The sequence below is a fragment of the Mus caroli genome, unplaced genomic scaffold (genome assembly GCF_978045245.1).
Source record: "Mus caroli unplaced genomic scaffold, Mus_caroli_1 scaffold_15, whole genome shotgun sequence".
Taxonomy (NCBI): Eukaryota; Metazoa; Chordata; class Mammalia; order Rodentia; family Muridae; genus Mus; species Mus caroli.
Window position 1 is genome coordinate 54,555,827 of NW_028227270.1, and position 17,242 is coordinate 54,573,068.

General features: G+C 39.3%; 1 protein-coding gene and 1 non-coding gene across 2 annotated transcripts in view; one reads left to right on the forward strand and one right to left on the reverse strand.

Moving 5' to 3' along the window:
• Window positions 1-15,454, forward strand: part of LOC147000913 (uncharacterized) — a 33,413-nt gene extending 17,959 nt beyond the window's left edge. Inside the window, exons 2-4 of the mRNA XM_085830828.1 lie at window positions 12,793-12,919; window positions 13,120-13,171; window positions 14,407-15,454. Coding sequence (XP_085686954.1) covers window positions 12,793-12,919; window positions 13,120-13,171; window positions 14,407-15,454 — 1,227 coding nt within the window. The remainder of the gene's footprint in view (window positions 1-12,792; window positions 12,920-13,119; window positions 13,172-14,406) is intronic.
• On the reverse strand, window positions 13,999-14,068 carry LOC147000914 (small nucleolar RNA SNORD36). The gene has a single exon (XR_015045504.1). It is a non-coding gene; the product is annotated as a small nucleolar RNA SNORD36 (small nucleolar RNA).
• Window positions 15,455-17,242: the final 1,788 nt, after the last annotated feature.

The window sequence follows — 17,242 nt, forward strand, 5'->3', positions numbered from 1 at the left end:
AGAAAGTATTCACTCACCCCACTGAGTCACCTCCCCAGACCCTTTCATGCCCCACCCCTTCTCACTTCCTTTCTGAGACAGAAACTGTCATTGGCCTGACACTAAATAGCCAGGCTGGTTGGACAGTAATCTTCAAGGATCTGTCTCGTTCTGCCTCTCCAGCACTTATATTACCAGCATACACCACCCCATCTAGCAGTTTTGTTGAGGTAGTTGTTGTTTAAAGCAACACTTCTGATGATAAAAACTTTGCTGACTAAATCACCTATCAGTCCCTCATTTATGATTAAATTAGGTTATATTTAAAATAGCAGTGTATTTCACCACTCAGCATCAATTTCCCCACGCAGAGGTTTTGTTGTGTTTGGATATCCTGTGCTCTGTATGAAAATATCTTTCATCCTGTGGGAACGGGGATCCAGGAAGGGGTGCAGAAGGCAGAGTTGCTATCATGGGATACAGACTCAGGAGACAAACACTGAGGTGTAGATCTGTTGTATTGTATAGTAGCATCAGGCATTTTTTAACAGCCTTTGGTCCAATGGGGAATCCATAAGAGCTCTGGGGTAGCCAACCATTCCACTATCACTATAGGGAGGCTAACACCAGACAGGACTTCTGTGCAGATGGGGAAAGCAGCCACCTCTGTGTTCCAGGCCCAATCTGAGGCTCACTAATTTGCAAGGATCCTCTATCTTTTGTCAGGGACATGGGCACTCATACTGTCAGAGCAGTATGGAAGTCTCCCTGTCTACCAGGCCCTACCCAGGGGCCACAGCACTCACACCATCCATCCTACCCCAATTTCTGACTTACTATGTTGTCTGACTAAAAAGATTATCTAGCTGGATGATAGTGGTGCATGCCTTTTAGCCCAGCACTCAGGAGGCAGAGCCAAGCATGTCTGTAAGTTAGAGGTCAGCCTGGTCTGCAAACGAGTTCTAGGAAAGCTGGGCTGTTACATAGAGAAACCCTGTCATGACAAAAAAAATCATTCCATAATGAATATCCTAGCACTGATTATGAATTCTTAATGAATGCTTTTCATAGTTATCCTAGTCACAGCTTCTCAAATCACTTTTTTTTTTCCAATTTTTTTTAAAGACAGGATTTCTTGTGTAATGCTAGCTGTCCTGGACTCATTTTGTACACTAGGTTACCTCAAACTCACAGAGGTCCTCTTGTCTCTGCCTCCCCAGGAATTCAAGGCATGTGTCATGACACCTGGCTTCAAATCACTTTTACTGCTTGTAAAAGAGAAGCTTCTGAGTTTTTCTAAGAGAAGTCCCATGAAGTGGTAGAGCCAGAGGCAGGACTCACTTGAAAGGCCTGCCTGGACTATCTAATATGTCTTGGAACCATGTAGAGAGACTTTGCCTCTCATAAATGAATAAATAAATACAGAAAATATATTCATCCTTCTATACATGCATGTGCATGTGATGGCTCAGAGGGCAAAGCTGCTGGCAGTTAAGGTCTAGGTAAAATAGTACGACCTAGATGGAATGTGAAGGCCTAGGTCAGATTAGTTAAGGACTAGGTAACTCTTACCTGGCTAGTCTGCCATTTTGTGCTGTTACTAATATTGCAAGGACACGTTGTCATATGTTGCTTCTGCAGTTACTCCCAGAGTTGATGACCTATTCTGTTTGGTTCTGTGTCCTCAGAAAACCAATCACAATAGAAGCTGGTCAAACTGCTTCCTTTGTTCTATAGTTACCCAGAATAAGCTTTGGACTGGAACAGACCACCCAACAGCATTTCCTGCACCGATCCATGTATATGCATTTATGGCTTTTGCTCTTATAAGCTGCCCTGGAATGGATCCCCAACATAAAAGAGAAACATGCACCAATTTGATGGGTTCTAGTAAAGTGTAAGTTCCAAGACTTTCCCAGGAACTGACATCCTACTTGGCATGTGGGCATGTGCATGTGGAGATGTGCATGTGGGCAACTGACTTCCTGGTTGGCAAGTTGAGACATGAATGCTAGACAAGGCAAGTCCCCCTGTCAAAGTCGAATACCCCAACTAATGGGAGCAGGATAATACCATAAGATACAATAGATTTAACATATAAATTCACAAAGTACTGTGAGAATATTTACTCAGGGGTTGGGAATAAGCAATATATATTCCCTCTTTCTAAGTTCTCAATGGCACCACATTTTATAATTGTCAAAGAACAGCCTAGTATAAAAGTGAAATTACAGCAAATTGACAAAGTTTTTCTTATGAGACTGTAGATATCCTGCAATTGGTACATTAACAAGACTTTATTCAGTATATCTGAGGAAAAATAGCATTACCTAAGTAGTTATTCCCCTTCCAAATTGTACAAATATTGGCCAGCCATGTCCTCTTATTTTGTAGAGTTTTAGTGACATTTAAAAGGTCTGCTATGATTATTTTAATTCAACAGAGCTGAAAGTATGAAAATGGTTGTTGTTTAATTTAGATGATAAAACACAAGCCTTTTACTGATCTTCCAATCTTTGCATATTCATTTGTTTTCAATGAGGCCTTACTGGATATAAATATTGTTTAAATTATTAAAGTGTTTATGTTTGAATAATCATTCATATGTGTATATTTCATCTTCAAAAGAACAGATACGTTATTCTTATATGAGTAAAGAGAGTGTTCAGTATGAATATCATCTCCTGGTCTAACAGAACTAAACTCTTTAAAACTAATTTAGAATCTACAGGTAAGCTAGAATTGGGATAGGGTTAAAAAAAATCACTGTGACCAGATCTCTAGGCTTACATATATCATGTCCTTAAAAGTAGCCATTAAAATGTAAATATATATTCTCATGTTAACTATTCCAAAGAAAAATTCAGACCAATATTATCATTTCAAATTTATTTTACCTTTGGGGATTTATTCATTAAATATATTTTGTTTATTCATATTAATTTTAAGTTTAGTTTATTATGAGTAAATTTAACTATGACCAAGTAAACCAGGAACTTTACTTGTAATTTGTTTGCTATTAATTACATGATGTGAATAACACACCATGTGTATATTCTAAACCATGTGTATATGTGTATATTAATAAAAAGCAAATAATAAACCATAATTTTGAGTGTATTGCTTGCCTGAGATTCCTTTTTCATAATTTTGATTACCATGTGAAACCTTCACATGGAGATCTTTAGTAAGCATATTTTTTGTTTGTGTAGAATGTAAACCAGACATGTCTAGAGCAAAAGAATCCTGAAGGGCATTTTATTTCATAGGAAAATTAGCTGTGTAAATAACTGACAGTGAGGCCCAGAAGCGGGTAGCATAAATGTTCTTTGTTGGCAGCAGTCTGACTGGCTTTTGAAACTTATTCTTTGATTATCTGTTTGGTTTGTGAATATCAAAGTCTTTGCTTCCTTTGTTAGGATGCACTTTTGGAATTACATGGCTGGAAAAACCTTAAGGTTCATTTGAGAAGCCATTAAGTATGGAAGGTAGAATCTATAAGAATAAGAAGAAAACAAACCATTAAGGTATAGTAGGCCTGATATTTCTTCTTTGTATAATCGGGATACTACTGTTTCAGTTGTACCATCAAGAATCGTGTTGTCCACCATTTTGTCTTGAACCATATGGTTCTATTAACCAAATCTGTGGTGAAGACACATGGCCTATGCTGTATTTATGATATCATTATCAACGAAGGGCTACAAGTTCCATGATTGCTTCCATCTCATGAGGATCCCCAAGTGAAACTTAGATCAACCAATGCAGTAGTGGTTTTCTGTTCTATGTGAATTGGGCCCCTTGGTAAAGTAAAGAAATTTCCCATCAGGAAGTTCCAGAACCTTGGATAACCTACATTCCACTTTCCTGGGGGCAGGAAAATAGATGATGATATTATGCAAAAGAGGACTAGGAAGGCAGATGAGAGAAAAGATAGAAGCTGATTTCACACAGCACAGCAAATCCATTGCCCTAACCCTGAGCCTAGCCCTAAACATGATATTTCTTATTTGTGTAAAAGGGATACAATTGACTCAGTAGAACCATCAAGAATAATGGTGGCCACCTTAACCCTAACCCTGAGCCTAACCCTGGGACTTACCCTCAACCTCTTACCCTATCTTAAACCTCAACCCTTATTTTCCTAACCACCCTAACCCTAATCCTAACAACCCTTATCCTAATCCTTACCATAACCCTCTGATCGCCTCATCCTAACTGTAACCCTGCTTACTGTGGGGGATATTTCTTAATTATACCTTTTGAGGTGAGAAACCCTTTCTTATTCTTGATCTTTTGAGATGTTCAGATGCACCTTTAATCTAGGCTATAGTTTCTCTTGGCAATCTACATATATATAACAAAAAACATTGAATGGGGTAGTTGTTGTTGTTTTTTTGTTTTTTTTACTTGCCCTACTTTTTTACAAAACAAAGGTGACTTGTTTGTTTGTATTTTTAAAACTGGCATTAGTCAGTATTTATTTCTTTAAAATTCTGGTACATACAGAATATCAGCTGTAATATCCTGTAACTTGAAATCAACCAGTCCTTGATTTTGTTAATTTCCCTTGGCCAACAGCTTTTTTTCGGACATTATATTAAATACTTTTTTGACATACATTGAGAGATCATTCTCTCTATGATTTGAGATGTTTACCTAGAGATCCTGTGATTATCCAGCTTTGGCGTTTCTCCACATTGCCACTGATGAGGATGTTGGCTAACAGTAATGCTCAACAGTGCTTCCCTTTTTTTTTTTGTTTTTTGTTTTTTGTTTTTTTTTCAAGACAGGGTTTCTCTGTGTAGCCCTGGCTGTCCTGGCACTCACTTTGTAGACCAGGCTGGCCTCGAACTCAGAAATCCGCCTGCCTCTGCCTCCCCAGTACTGTGATTAAAGGCGTGCGCCACCAAGCCCAGCTTAGTGCTTCCCTTTTGTTTCTGGCTGTTCTCCCAGTGTGCATGCTTTGATACTTGTCATTTGGTGAAAGGGGCCTGCACTTTCCCTGAGACAAGCATGAAGTCACAAACAAGCCTGTTGTTTTCTAAAATTCCTTTTTAATGTTAATAGCCTGGCCACCCTTCCATTCCTGGGTCAGACTGATACCTAAAATGCAGCTAGAGTAATGGGCTATTGAAGCTACTAACCTTGATTTCAAAAAAAGAAGGCAAGTGCTATGAGGAATGTTCAGGCAAGGTCTGAAGTCAGGATTATTGCTCATAGAGGGGAGGAGCTGGCAGCAGAATAGGCTGAGCTGGAATGGTGAATTCTTCCCCCAGGGCAAGAACAAATGCTAATGAGCTGAAAAGGGCTCCAGTGATCTGGAAAAGGTCCAGCCTTCAACAGGAAGCACACTTTAACACTGGGGAGGAGTAAGACTCACTGGCCAATCAAGGTCTCCAGGCAGATATGCCAGTCAGACAAAGAGGCGGGTTCTTCCGGGTGCCTTTCTAGGAGTTCACTGTGGCTGTGCAGGCTTGAGTGGTTCTCTGTGTCCTGCTCTGAGATCTGCTGTTGGGTGCATTGAGGGGACCTCAGGAAGCTCTGTGATTTAGACATGGTGAGTACAGGATCACTGCCCACAATGGGTAGGGGCAGGTGGTTGAGCTGTGGGAGATAGGGTCGTCGGTCCTCTCTGGGGCTGCATGGGAAGCATCACCCAAATATGACCACCTGTGAGGTCTCAGGCAGTGACCTCTGAATAACTTCATTATCGTAGCTGATTCTGAATCTGTCCAAAACATTTGGACCAGTTGCTTTCTTGTAGAAACATGGGTGGTTTCTTTCACTATGCAGCACAAAACGGTCCAAACACTGTTGTCTTTTCTAGTAGACATTGAGAAGACAGATATGAAGCTAATAGGTCTGCTTCCATACGTTACTTGTTTTTGTTTTATTTAGTTTTTAATTTCTTTCTGTTGCAGTTTTTCATATTTCTTTGTTTTATATGTATAGAGTCTTGACTGTTATGTGGCAAAAGGACTTTTTTGGTCTAATCTATTTGCTATTTTGGATGCTTCTTGTACTTTAATAGGTATTTTCTTCTTCAGTTTAAAAAATCTTTTCATTCATAAATTCACTGAAAATATTTTCTAGACCTTTGAGCTGATATTCTTCTTCTATTCCAATAATTTCTACTTTTAACCTTCTCATATGTTGCAGAAATCCTGGTTATTTAGTGCCAGGAAACATTTGGAATCCATATTTTTTGACCAATTTATCATTTTTTTCTATTCATCTCTAATGCCTGATAGTCTCTCTTCCCTTCCTGGACCATGGGTGAACCTTGCTTCTGTGGTTGTCAGTGTACAGCAAATTCAATGGCCTTCTCTTAGGGACTTAGCAAATGCTTAAGTCTTTACCTGTCTTCATCACCTGCTGCTGTTGTCAGGTGTGCTTTATATACATGTACCACCAGCTACAGCAGCTCTGTGCTTTGTTCCCTGTCTCTGTTCTTTGCACATGCTCCCCACCCCCCTCCTTCTATTTCCCTACCCTTGTGGCTGTGTCTCTGCTCCCTGTCTGTGTGCCTGTCTGCAGGTCTTCTTGTGCACAGCTCTATACCTCCCCCCATGTTTTCACTCCTCTCCCTTACCCCAAACAACCATTTTCCACTGTATCTTTTGCATGTTTTAATTTCTCAGGACCTGCTGTGATAGGATAGCTTGGATTTCATGGTGATATATTTTCCTGGCTATTATTCATTATATTCATTTGCTGGTGTCTAGGCCTCTGGGTTTGAGGTGATTTGGTTTCTGGGTTTGTGCTGTTCCGGTAGGAGTTTTATATCTGGGTTGCTGGTTGATATGTGGATTTATTTGTTTATTTATTTATTTTTGGTTTTTCCAGACAGGGTTTCTTTGTATTGCCCTGGCTGTCCTGGAATTCACTCTGTAGACCAGGTTGGCCTTGAACTCAGAAATCTGCCTGCCTCTGCCTCCCAAGTGCTGGGATCAAAGGTGTGTGCCACCACGCTCAGCTGATACCTGGATTTTCACAGTGTTGACTGAGGTTTCCCTCTGTGATGGACCTGTTTGGAGGGTATGTTCAAGAGGGAATTCTTACTAATGTTGGAAGCTGGAAAAAGAGGCAGGCAGAAAGAGATGATCTTAGCAACCCACAAGGAGACATAGTCAGGAGAGAGATTAAGCTGCCTTTGCTGTTTGGTAAAGTGCTAGGGACAACTGTGAAAATTACATCTGGGATAGCACATAGTGTGGTAGATCTATGGAAGCTTACCTTGTGTCCTTTCAGGCATGGCATGTGGTTGAACAGTATGTGTCTGCCCAAGTAGGGGCTGAGACAGAAGGATGAGGCAGGAAAGGAAGGGTAGGTGGGGATTATCTGTGGTAGCTACAGGAGGCATGCACAGGGGGAGAGGAAACTTGTACTGGTATTTTGTTCCAGTGGTAAGGACACCTGATATTAGGGTCTGCAGTAACAGATAGTAAGGTAAGTATTTGGACAAATTACCTAGTCTACTGGCAGGCATGGCTTGTGGTTGAACAGGAGTATTTTCTAATAATAATGGGCTCAGGCACAAGAGTGAGTTGTAAAGCTTAACCAATTGCATTTTTGAGAGTGTACAAACAACACTTGAGCAAATATCCTATGAGCAGCCAGTGAAGGTACAGCAGCAGGGTCAAGCTACATCTAGATAACTAATACACATTGCAGGGGAAAAAACGTTAGCTTAGCCATCATGGTTGTCAGATAGTTTTTGCCTCATGTTTGGTTCCTTCAGATTATGCCAAATATACAATTTTCTAAATATTAGGTTGCTGACCTTATGGAAATTCCCCAGCCTTGCTGTAACTACAATATATATCCAGCACCTCTAGACTTGGTCTCTCATTTTGGACCTGATGCCAGGTTGACTGGTGACAGACCCTGTTACTGAGCCCATAATAAAAACCTTGTGTGTTTGCATTGCAATAAGATCCTTGGTTGTCATTGAGGTTCCTGTGACTTGGGTATAATATCTTGGTGTGTTGACTGACACTCCAAACTTCCAGGACTCAGAACAGAGATGCTAAAAGGCCTACTGTTAGAATGTGTCATTGTTGTTCTTTGTATGAATGGCTTGTCTGTCACATTTGTGTTGGTGTGTCTTGGTTTTTGTATTTTCTTGATTATTCGTGGAGGGAGATGACTAAAGTGACCTTGGAACCATGGTACAGTGGCTGCACTGGAGAGTTGTAGCCACAGCGCCTTGGAAGATGATCCATACTCTGGTATACAGCATGGTGAATCCTTGGTCTTAAGTGCATGGAAGGTTAGAGCAGACTTGAAACCCTGCACATGACTCACAGCTGCCATCCTGTCTTCATTTACACATGTATGAATCTGCTGGGTAGCCTTTAAGGACACCTTATGACTTTCTCTCATGTGTGTGGTACTTTATTATTCTGTGACTGAGAGAGAGGAAATAAGATTTTTTTCCATCCCAATTGATGTAGTTACTAAATCATCATCTGGGGTTAAATCCATCTTCCTAAGAGGACCTACACCCACTAGATTGCCCATTATAGAGAGCTCTTGGAGACCCAATCCAGGGCAAAACCAGGCTCTCCCTATCCTGTTTTACAGGGTGGAAAGGACAAAGAACTCATTTTCCCCGTCCTGATCAATCCTGTTCCCAAGCCATATGTGACTCTGTAGTTTTGGACTCGGAACTCTAATTAGAGGGAAAGTTGTTCTTCGTCCACTGCAACAAAGTTAACATATCTCATTAGACCAGCAGTATTATTTCTAGGCTTGTGGTGCAATGTGCTTCTCTGTTCACCTTCCAGCTGCTTTAGCCACCTCTTTGGTAGCACTAGCCTGAGAACAGGGGGTTAAAGATACCTCACACCAGGGCAGCAAAGCCTCTGACCCCTCATTCCAGTGTATCCTTCCCTGCTCTAAGCCAGGTGCCCTCTCCATTTTTTCCTAGCTCAACCACAACTCCACCTCACTCTTGTGGTGACAGGGGCTCCTGTAATTGATATGGTTAGCACATTGGTTTTGGGCTTTTACAATTTCCTCATTTATTATTGTCTCCATGTCATAATTGTCTTCAGTTCTCAAACTTTCAGAGCTACAGACATATTAAGGAACCTCAATTGAAGGTGTGCCCTCATCAGAATGGCTGGTTGCTAGGTCTGTGAGAGATAGTGTTGATGATTGTTTGGGAAGGCTTTTCTACTGTGGGAAAAGCTTATTCTTAAGCAAGTGGGCCTGGGCTGGATGAGAGCTAGGTAAGCATGGGACAGTGACCAAGTAAGAGAACAAGCCAAGAAACAGTGTTTGTTCTTCATTATTTTTCCTTCATATTCTAGCTCCAGTTTCTATTCTAAGTTTTCAGAGTGGTGGACAGTGATCTGACTGAACCATGTACAACAACCATCTACTGCCTGAGATGCTTTTGCTTCTAGGATTCTATTCAGCAGCAGAGTAGCAAGTTAGAACAGCAACAACAAAAATTGGTATAAAAAGGTGATTTTGCACCTGGACAGAATCTATGTTCTCTTTTGGAGGAATGTGGAAAATATCAAAAATTGAGTCATAAGTCATAGAAAGTCATAGAAAATGACAAAAGTCATAGAAAGCTGTAGATGGAGCTTAAGGGTTGTTAAGCTGAAAGATAGAACCTGAAAGATTCGAGTGTTGGCAGTAATGCAGCCAGAGGAAGTGGAGGTCACTGTATGTCAGTGGAAAATCGACTCTGTGAAAACTTTAGCTAGAGGTCATTTGTGTAATATTTTGTCCAAAAATATTTCTTACTCAGGTTTTCCTATGAGATATTAAGTAGGGAAAAGTTTAAAAATAATTGGCTGATTTGTATATTTTTATTCTATTTTATGTATTTGTTCACTTTTCCCATGTATATATTTATTCAACATATATTCTAATTGCTACCCCCTCCACTTTCCACATTGTATAGTCCCTCATCCTTAATTCCTTTTCATTTACCCAGGGAGATTGGGGACCACTTGAGTATCCCGCAAACATGAAAAGTCAAGTCTCTTCTACTGAGGTCAGGCAAGGCAGCCAAGTTAGAGGAACAGGTTGGACAGACAGACAACACTTTATGGGACATCCCCCCACTCTATTTGTTTCAGGACCCATGTGAAGAGTGAAGCACATTTACTACATATATGGTGGGGCCTTGGCCCACCCTGTGTTTGCTCTTTGGCTGGTGAGTCACTCTCTGAGAATCTCCTAGTGTACAGGTTAGTTGACTCGTTGTGTCTTCTAATAGACTTCCTGTTCCTTCGCAGGCCCTCAATCCTTTCCCCAACCCTTCCAAAAGACTTCCTGAGACCTGTCCAATGATAGGCTGTGGGTCTCTGCATCTGTTTCAGTCAGGTGCTGGATGGAGACTCTCAGAGGACAGTTATCCTAAGCTATTGTCTGCAAGTATAACATAGGATCTTCAATAATGTCAGGATTGGTGCTTGCCCATGGGATGGGTCTCAAGTTGGTCAGGGAATTTGTCCATTCCCTCAGTCTCTGCTCCATCTTTGCACCTGCATTTCTTGTAGACAGGACCAATTTTGGGAGGAGATATATTTGGTTCAGTTGCTGTACTTAGTTCTCCATTAGAGGTCCTGCCTGGTAGCAGGATGTAGCCTCTTGAGGGTCCATAACTCTCTGCCATGCATCTCAACTAAGATCACCCCCATATTATCCTTGGTGACTTCTCATTCCTGGTCTCTCTCATAACCTAAAGATTCCCCACCCTTCCATACCTTTCCCCCTCAAGCTGCAGAATTCCATTCATTTTCCTGACCCTCTGACCATCTCTTGTTTCTTACAACATCTGTTCCTGGACACTCGCCTTTCCCCTTACTTATCCACACTCCCATCCAGTTCTCTCTCTTCCATCTGCCACCTCTGACTGTTTTATTCCCCTTTTAGAATGAGATTCAACCATGCTCATTAGGGCTTTCCTTCTTGTCTAGCTTCTTTGGGTCTATGGAGTAGAGTGTGGATATCCTGTACTTTATGGTTAATGTTCACTTGTAAGTGAGTACATACATGCATGTCATTTTGTTTCTGGGTTACCTCACTCAGGATGATGGTTTCGAGTTGTATCCATTGGCCTGAAAAATTCATGATGTCTTTGTTTTAAATAGCTTATTAGTATTCCATTTTGTAAATAAACCACATTTTCTGTATACGTATTTCCGTAGAGGGACATCTGGATTGTTTGCAGTTTCTAGTTGTTACAAATAAAATGGGATATGTCTCTATTTGGGCAAGTTTTCATTGGCCATTCCCTCAGTCTGTGATACAACTTTGCCTCTGCATTTCTCTTTGACAGGACAAATTTTGTTCTTTGTGTCTACAGTGTTGTGTTTGAAACTGATTCATAATTTTCATAATTCAAAATTTTAGCCAGATTTATTAACGTTGTAGTTTAAACTGGTGTACTTCATGTTTCTGCAAGATGAATGCAGAACTGCAGTTAATGTATAATTCTTTGTAGGAACTTCAGTACAGAACTATGGGTTCGTTCTATCATTTTTGTTTCCTTGGGTGACATTTGCAGGGGAGTGAGGGTCTTTCTTTTCATGCACCCATACATTCACCATTTGGTCTCTGTCCCTAAATCACATAAGATACAGTAGACACAGTTGCTATTCAATGCTAAGCTATTTTGCGAGCCTAGTGATTTTATATTTTAATTTTGTTAATTTGGATTTTGTTGTTCAAGATAAAATTTTTCTGTGAAACCCTTTCTGTCCTGTTAGTTGGTATAGACAACACATCAGCCACCTATCATGTTTTTGTACAATAAACATATGCTTCTGTGCAGTTCTTTATCCACATCTTCAGTTTTGAAATTTGGTAAGTATATAGGTTATATTCTATTTCCATGATGACATATGCTCATGACATCAATACTACCTGAGGCTTCAGAGTATTGGATTCTGGGTATATGATGATCTGCCTCACTCTTCTGTTTGTTCTTTGATTTTTGAATAAATATATGTTTTTGTCTCTGTGCATGAATATGAATATCATGTGTGCCTCATTTTTACTATTGTCAGTAGGTGGTATCAAAACCCCTGATCTTGAAGTAATGGGTAGTTGTTGGTCCCCATGTAAATGTTAAATATTGACTGCAATTATATGGAAGACCAGTAAGAGCTTTCCACAGCTGAGCTATCTCTCCTGCCCTATGTTGCATATTTGTGATCAACATTTATATTACTAGTATTTTAATTGGTCCATCTATAACTCTTTAAAAATATATTCTTCTTTAGCAAAATTTTATTAATATTACAGTTTAAACTGGTGTACTTAATGTTCCTGCAAGATGAATACAGAACTGCAGTTAATGTATAATTCTTTGTAGAAACTTCAGTGCAGAACTATGGTTTCTTTCTATCATTTTTGTTTCCTTGGGTGATATTTGCAGGGCAGTAAGTGTGTTAATATGTAACTTTTGCTGTCCTGGAATTGGTTGGATAGATGATGCAGGCCTGCAGCTTTAGGAAATAAACCTTCCTGTCCCTCTGGATTAAAGTCATGAGCAAATGCCCCCATCTTGTCCAATAGTTTTGTAGTTACTAATTGTTCGTACAGTTTCTCAGATGTGCGCTTGGTACTGTTGATCTGTTTCCCCTTGCATCTCCCTCTCAATTGGCATTTCCCTTGCAAGACTATATCCTAGGCAAAAGGTTCAACAGCAACATAGGTGACCATTATAATTCAATTTCCTTCTAAAAAGACATGGTGATTAGACTACAACTTGTGTGTCAGGAAATAAGTAGTGATGTTAGTATCATGCTTTGTATTGTACACATTTCTGGGATATTTTAGGATGCAGTGACTTTTGATGATGTGCATGTGAACTTCACTAAAGAAGAGTGGAATTTGCTGGATCTTTCCCAGATGAATCTCTACAAAGACGTGATGTTGGAGACCTACTGGAACCTTACTTCTATAGGTAAGACTGTGAATTTTCTTTTGCTTTTCAAATTAAGGGAACAAATGTTTTTTGGTTATTGATGATCTTCTGTTATTTAAATTGAGCACAAGGAAGATTGAGGTGAATAAATCAGGTTCACAGCTGTGAAAATTTACAGTAACTTCAATTATTCCTAATTTCTAATAACATTTCATTCATTTTCTGTTGCTGTATTTTAGGCTACAAATGGGAAGACCATCATATTGAAGAATCATGTCAAAGTTCTGGAAGGTAATTTTCATGTTCAAGCTGATACAAAAATGTCTGTGAGGAAATTGTAATAAGTTCTGGAAGTTCTAAAGAAAAGCAAGAGTGTCAAATATTAGTCTATTGACTGTAGCTATGATTATGATATTCTCGCAAGCCCGTGTACCTCAGAGTCTATCATCTGATTTGTGGTTCCAAGGCATTCCTCTAAGACTGGAAACAAGGAAACAATGCCTTAAGAGATCCCTTTATTTGATTTGTAGCTCCATTAAACCTATGCTGTGGAACTACCACTCTGTATAGTCTCATAATATTTAAATGTTGCACATTGAATAGTGATGTATATATATATATATATATATATATATATATATAGCCTTCTAAGAAGGAAATATTCCAACCTAAAGTTGGTGATACTTATATTCTTGCAGACTCATTGCTAACTTTATTGAGAGGTCAGTTTATGAGAGTCAAGAACGTTGAGTGGAGAAACCTTAATCCATATACAGCATGTCTACGAGGAACAAAATGTCAACTGTTGTAAATGCAATGTGGAAAACTTTTCATTTGTTCTTCTTTTAATGGATATATTAAGTGTCAAATGGATGAAACCATGAGAGTCTACTAACATTGAAAAGAGCAACACACCTCTTTCCAGAACAATGAGAGGATATGTAGTTTTCTGACTTTGTTAGACTTTCTGAACGCGATAGGAGTTTGCAATTAATTGGTTTTCTGACATTACTGAGAACATCTTCAAAGTCACAGTGAATAAAAAAGGTGGGAATTCATCTGTTTGTCTTGCTTCACAGTGCTAATGTGCTGTGATTCACACTATAGGGAAATTATGAATGCAATCAGTTGTAAAAATCTCTGTATTATTCCATTGTCCTTCAGGTACAGGAAATACATCATATAGAAATCCCATATAGAAAAAGGTTGTTATATATATATATATATATATATATGAGCCATGCTATAAATGCTCTTACCATCACAGCTGTTCTCAAAGAGGCAACACAACCCATAGGGAGGGAGAACACAATAAACATGCAAAGTGATAGAAGCTTAAGATCTGATAATTCTTTCTTATTAGAGCAACCTGTAAAATTAATTAATATAGATAAAACAATTGATAAAGGTAATGAGTGTGTTAAAGCTTTCACATGTACCAATTATCATTCCAGGCATGTAAGAAGTCATAGGTGGAAGAAACTCTATGAATGTCATCAATGTGGTAAAGCCTTTGCAAAACCCAGTCATCTCCAATATCATAAAAGAGCCCATACTGGAGAGAAACCTCATGAATGTAATCAATGTGGGAAAGCCTTTGCAAGACCCAGTCATCTCCACCGTCATAAAAGAACCCATACTGGAGAGAAACCTTATGAATGTAATCAATGTGGGAAAGCCTTTTCCTGTCACAATAATCTCAGATATCATAAAAGAACCCATACTGGAGAGAAACCTTATGAATGTAATCAATGTGGTAAAGCCTTTGCAAGACCCGCACTTCTCCACCGTCATAAAAGAACCCACACAGGAGAGAAACCTCATGAATGTAATCATTGTGGTAAAGCCTTTTCCTGTCACAGTGGTCTCAGATATCATAAAAGAACCCATACTGGAGAGAAACCTTATGAATGTAATCAATGTGGTAAAGTCTTTTCCTCTCACAGTAGTCTCAGATATCATAAAAGTACCCATACTGGAGAGAAACCTTATGAATGTAGTCAATGTGGTAAAGCCTTTTCCCGTCCCAATAGTCTCACATATCATAAAAGAATCCATACTGGAGAGAAACCTTATGAATGTAATCAATGTGGTAAAGCCTTTGCAAGACCCAGTCATCTCCACCGTCATAAAAGAACCCATACTGGAGAGAAACCTTATGAATGTAATCAATGTGGGAAAGCCTTTTCCTGTCACAATAGTCTCAGATATCATAAAAGAACCCATACTGGAGAGAAACCTTATGAATGTAATCAATGTGGTAAAGCCTTTGCAAGACCCACTCTTCTCCACCGTCATAAAAGAACCCATACTGGAGAGAAACCTTATGAATGTAATCAATGTGGTCAGGCCTTTTCCTGTCACAGTAGTCTCAGATATCATAAAAGAACCTATACTGGAGAGAAACCTTATGAATGTAATCATTGTGGTAAAGCCTTTGCAAGACCTGCTGGTCTCCAATGTCATAAAAGAACCCATACTGGAGAGAAACCTTATGAATGTAATCAATGTGGGAAAGCCTTTGCTACATCCAGTCATCTCCATTGTCATAAAAGAACCCATACTGGAGAGTAATCTGAGGATAATTATCAATGTGGAAAGACTCTTTACAAGGGAGAAGTCTCCAAGGACATTAAAAAAAATACATAGTGGAGAGAAATCTTAATGTAATCAATGTGGTAAAAGCCTTTTCACAAAGTAATTATCTCAACAAGATCAAAGAACCAAACCATTTTGGAGAGTAACCTTATGAATGTAAGCTAGGTTGTAATGAAGTGTTTGCATGTTCCACTAGTCTCCAAAAAATAAAAGATACCATACTGGAAAGAAACCTCATGAATATAATCAATGTGGTAAAGACTTCAGAACTTTGTAATCTCCATTATTTTAAAAGTACACATATAGGAGAGAAACCTTATGAATGTAATCAGTGTTGTAAAGCATTTCAAGTCTCAGTCATCTGCAATGACATAAAAGATCACATACAAGAGAGAATCCTCATGAAATTTATCAATGCAGTAAAGCCTTTGCATGTCATAATTCTTCCCAGGCACACAAAATAAAGCACACTGTGGAGAACCCTGATTATTGTAATCACTGTGGTAAAAACCTTGGCAATTTACTGTCATCTGCAACTACTTAAAAGAACACATTAAAAAAAATTAGCTCCTTCCATTTTTCCAGAGTACTAATCCCGTGTGTGACACAGTCATCACCCCATACATAAAAGAACACATACAGTAGAAAACCTGCATGAATATAATGAATGAGATAAACCCTTTTGAGGCCACAGTCATCTCCAAACACACGAAAAAAAATGTGCAGGAGAGAAACCTTATGAATGTAATTGATGTGATAAAACCTTTGCATATCACAGTCCTCTCCAAGTACATTAATGAGCACATAGTTGAGAGAAGCCCTGTGGTTGTAATGAATGTGTTAAAGCCTTCGCATGTCATTGTACACTCTAAACACTTAAAGGAACACATGTTTTAGAGAAACCTTATAAATGCAATGAATGTGGAAAAGACTATGATTATCACTATAGTCCCCAAAGACATAAAATAACACATAATTGATGGAAATCTTGTGTGTAGGCTCTCCCAGCCTGAAGCAGGCTGATCCAGACTTTGACCTTGATGCCACTGAGAATTAGACCACCTGGGGTGGAACCTTCCCTAGATCACTGTTGTTCAGCCACTGCCACTGTTCTTCTTCAAGACTTTTCTACCTGCTGAGAGGCCCCTGAGATATTCCTGAGTCTATACCCTGTCCTGCAGGTCATCACCTGCAGCTGGTTCCAGGCACCAAGAATGGTTTGGTGGGAATGGACCTCCCCCCACCCTTTATAAGCACATTTGCTCTTAAACATTTGAGCTTTGATCAGGAACCTTGACTTAGCTCCATTATTTCTCTTGACAGTCTAGTTCTCTCTCTTTTAGCTCCAGTCTACCTCCCAGGTATACCCTGTTTCTTGTGAGCCTCAGGTCGGCTCCTAACACTTGTGAATGTAGTCAAGTTGGAAAATCCTTTAAATGCCACAGTAGTCTCTGAATACATAAAGGAACGCATACTAGAGAGAAACCTTATCAATATAGCCAATTTGGTAAAGCCTTGCATATCCTAATCATATTTAAATCTATGAAAATATTTATAGTAGAGATAAACTGTGTTAATTTGAATATGCTTGGCCTTAAGCAGTGGCACTATTAGTAGGTGTGTGTTGTAGGAATAAATGTTACTTTTTTGAAGGAAGTGAATTATTGGGGTGGTGTTGTTTGGAGTGTTGGCCAGTACAAAACAGACCCACCTACTGCTTTGCTGGAAGATAGTCTCTTCCTGCCTGCCTTCTCATGAAGATGC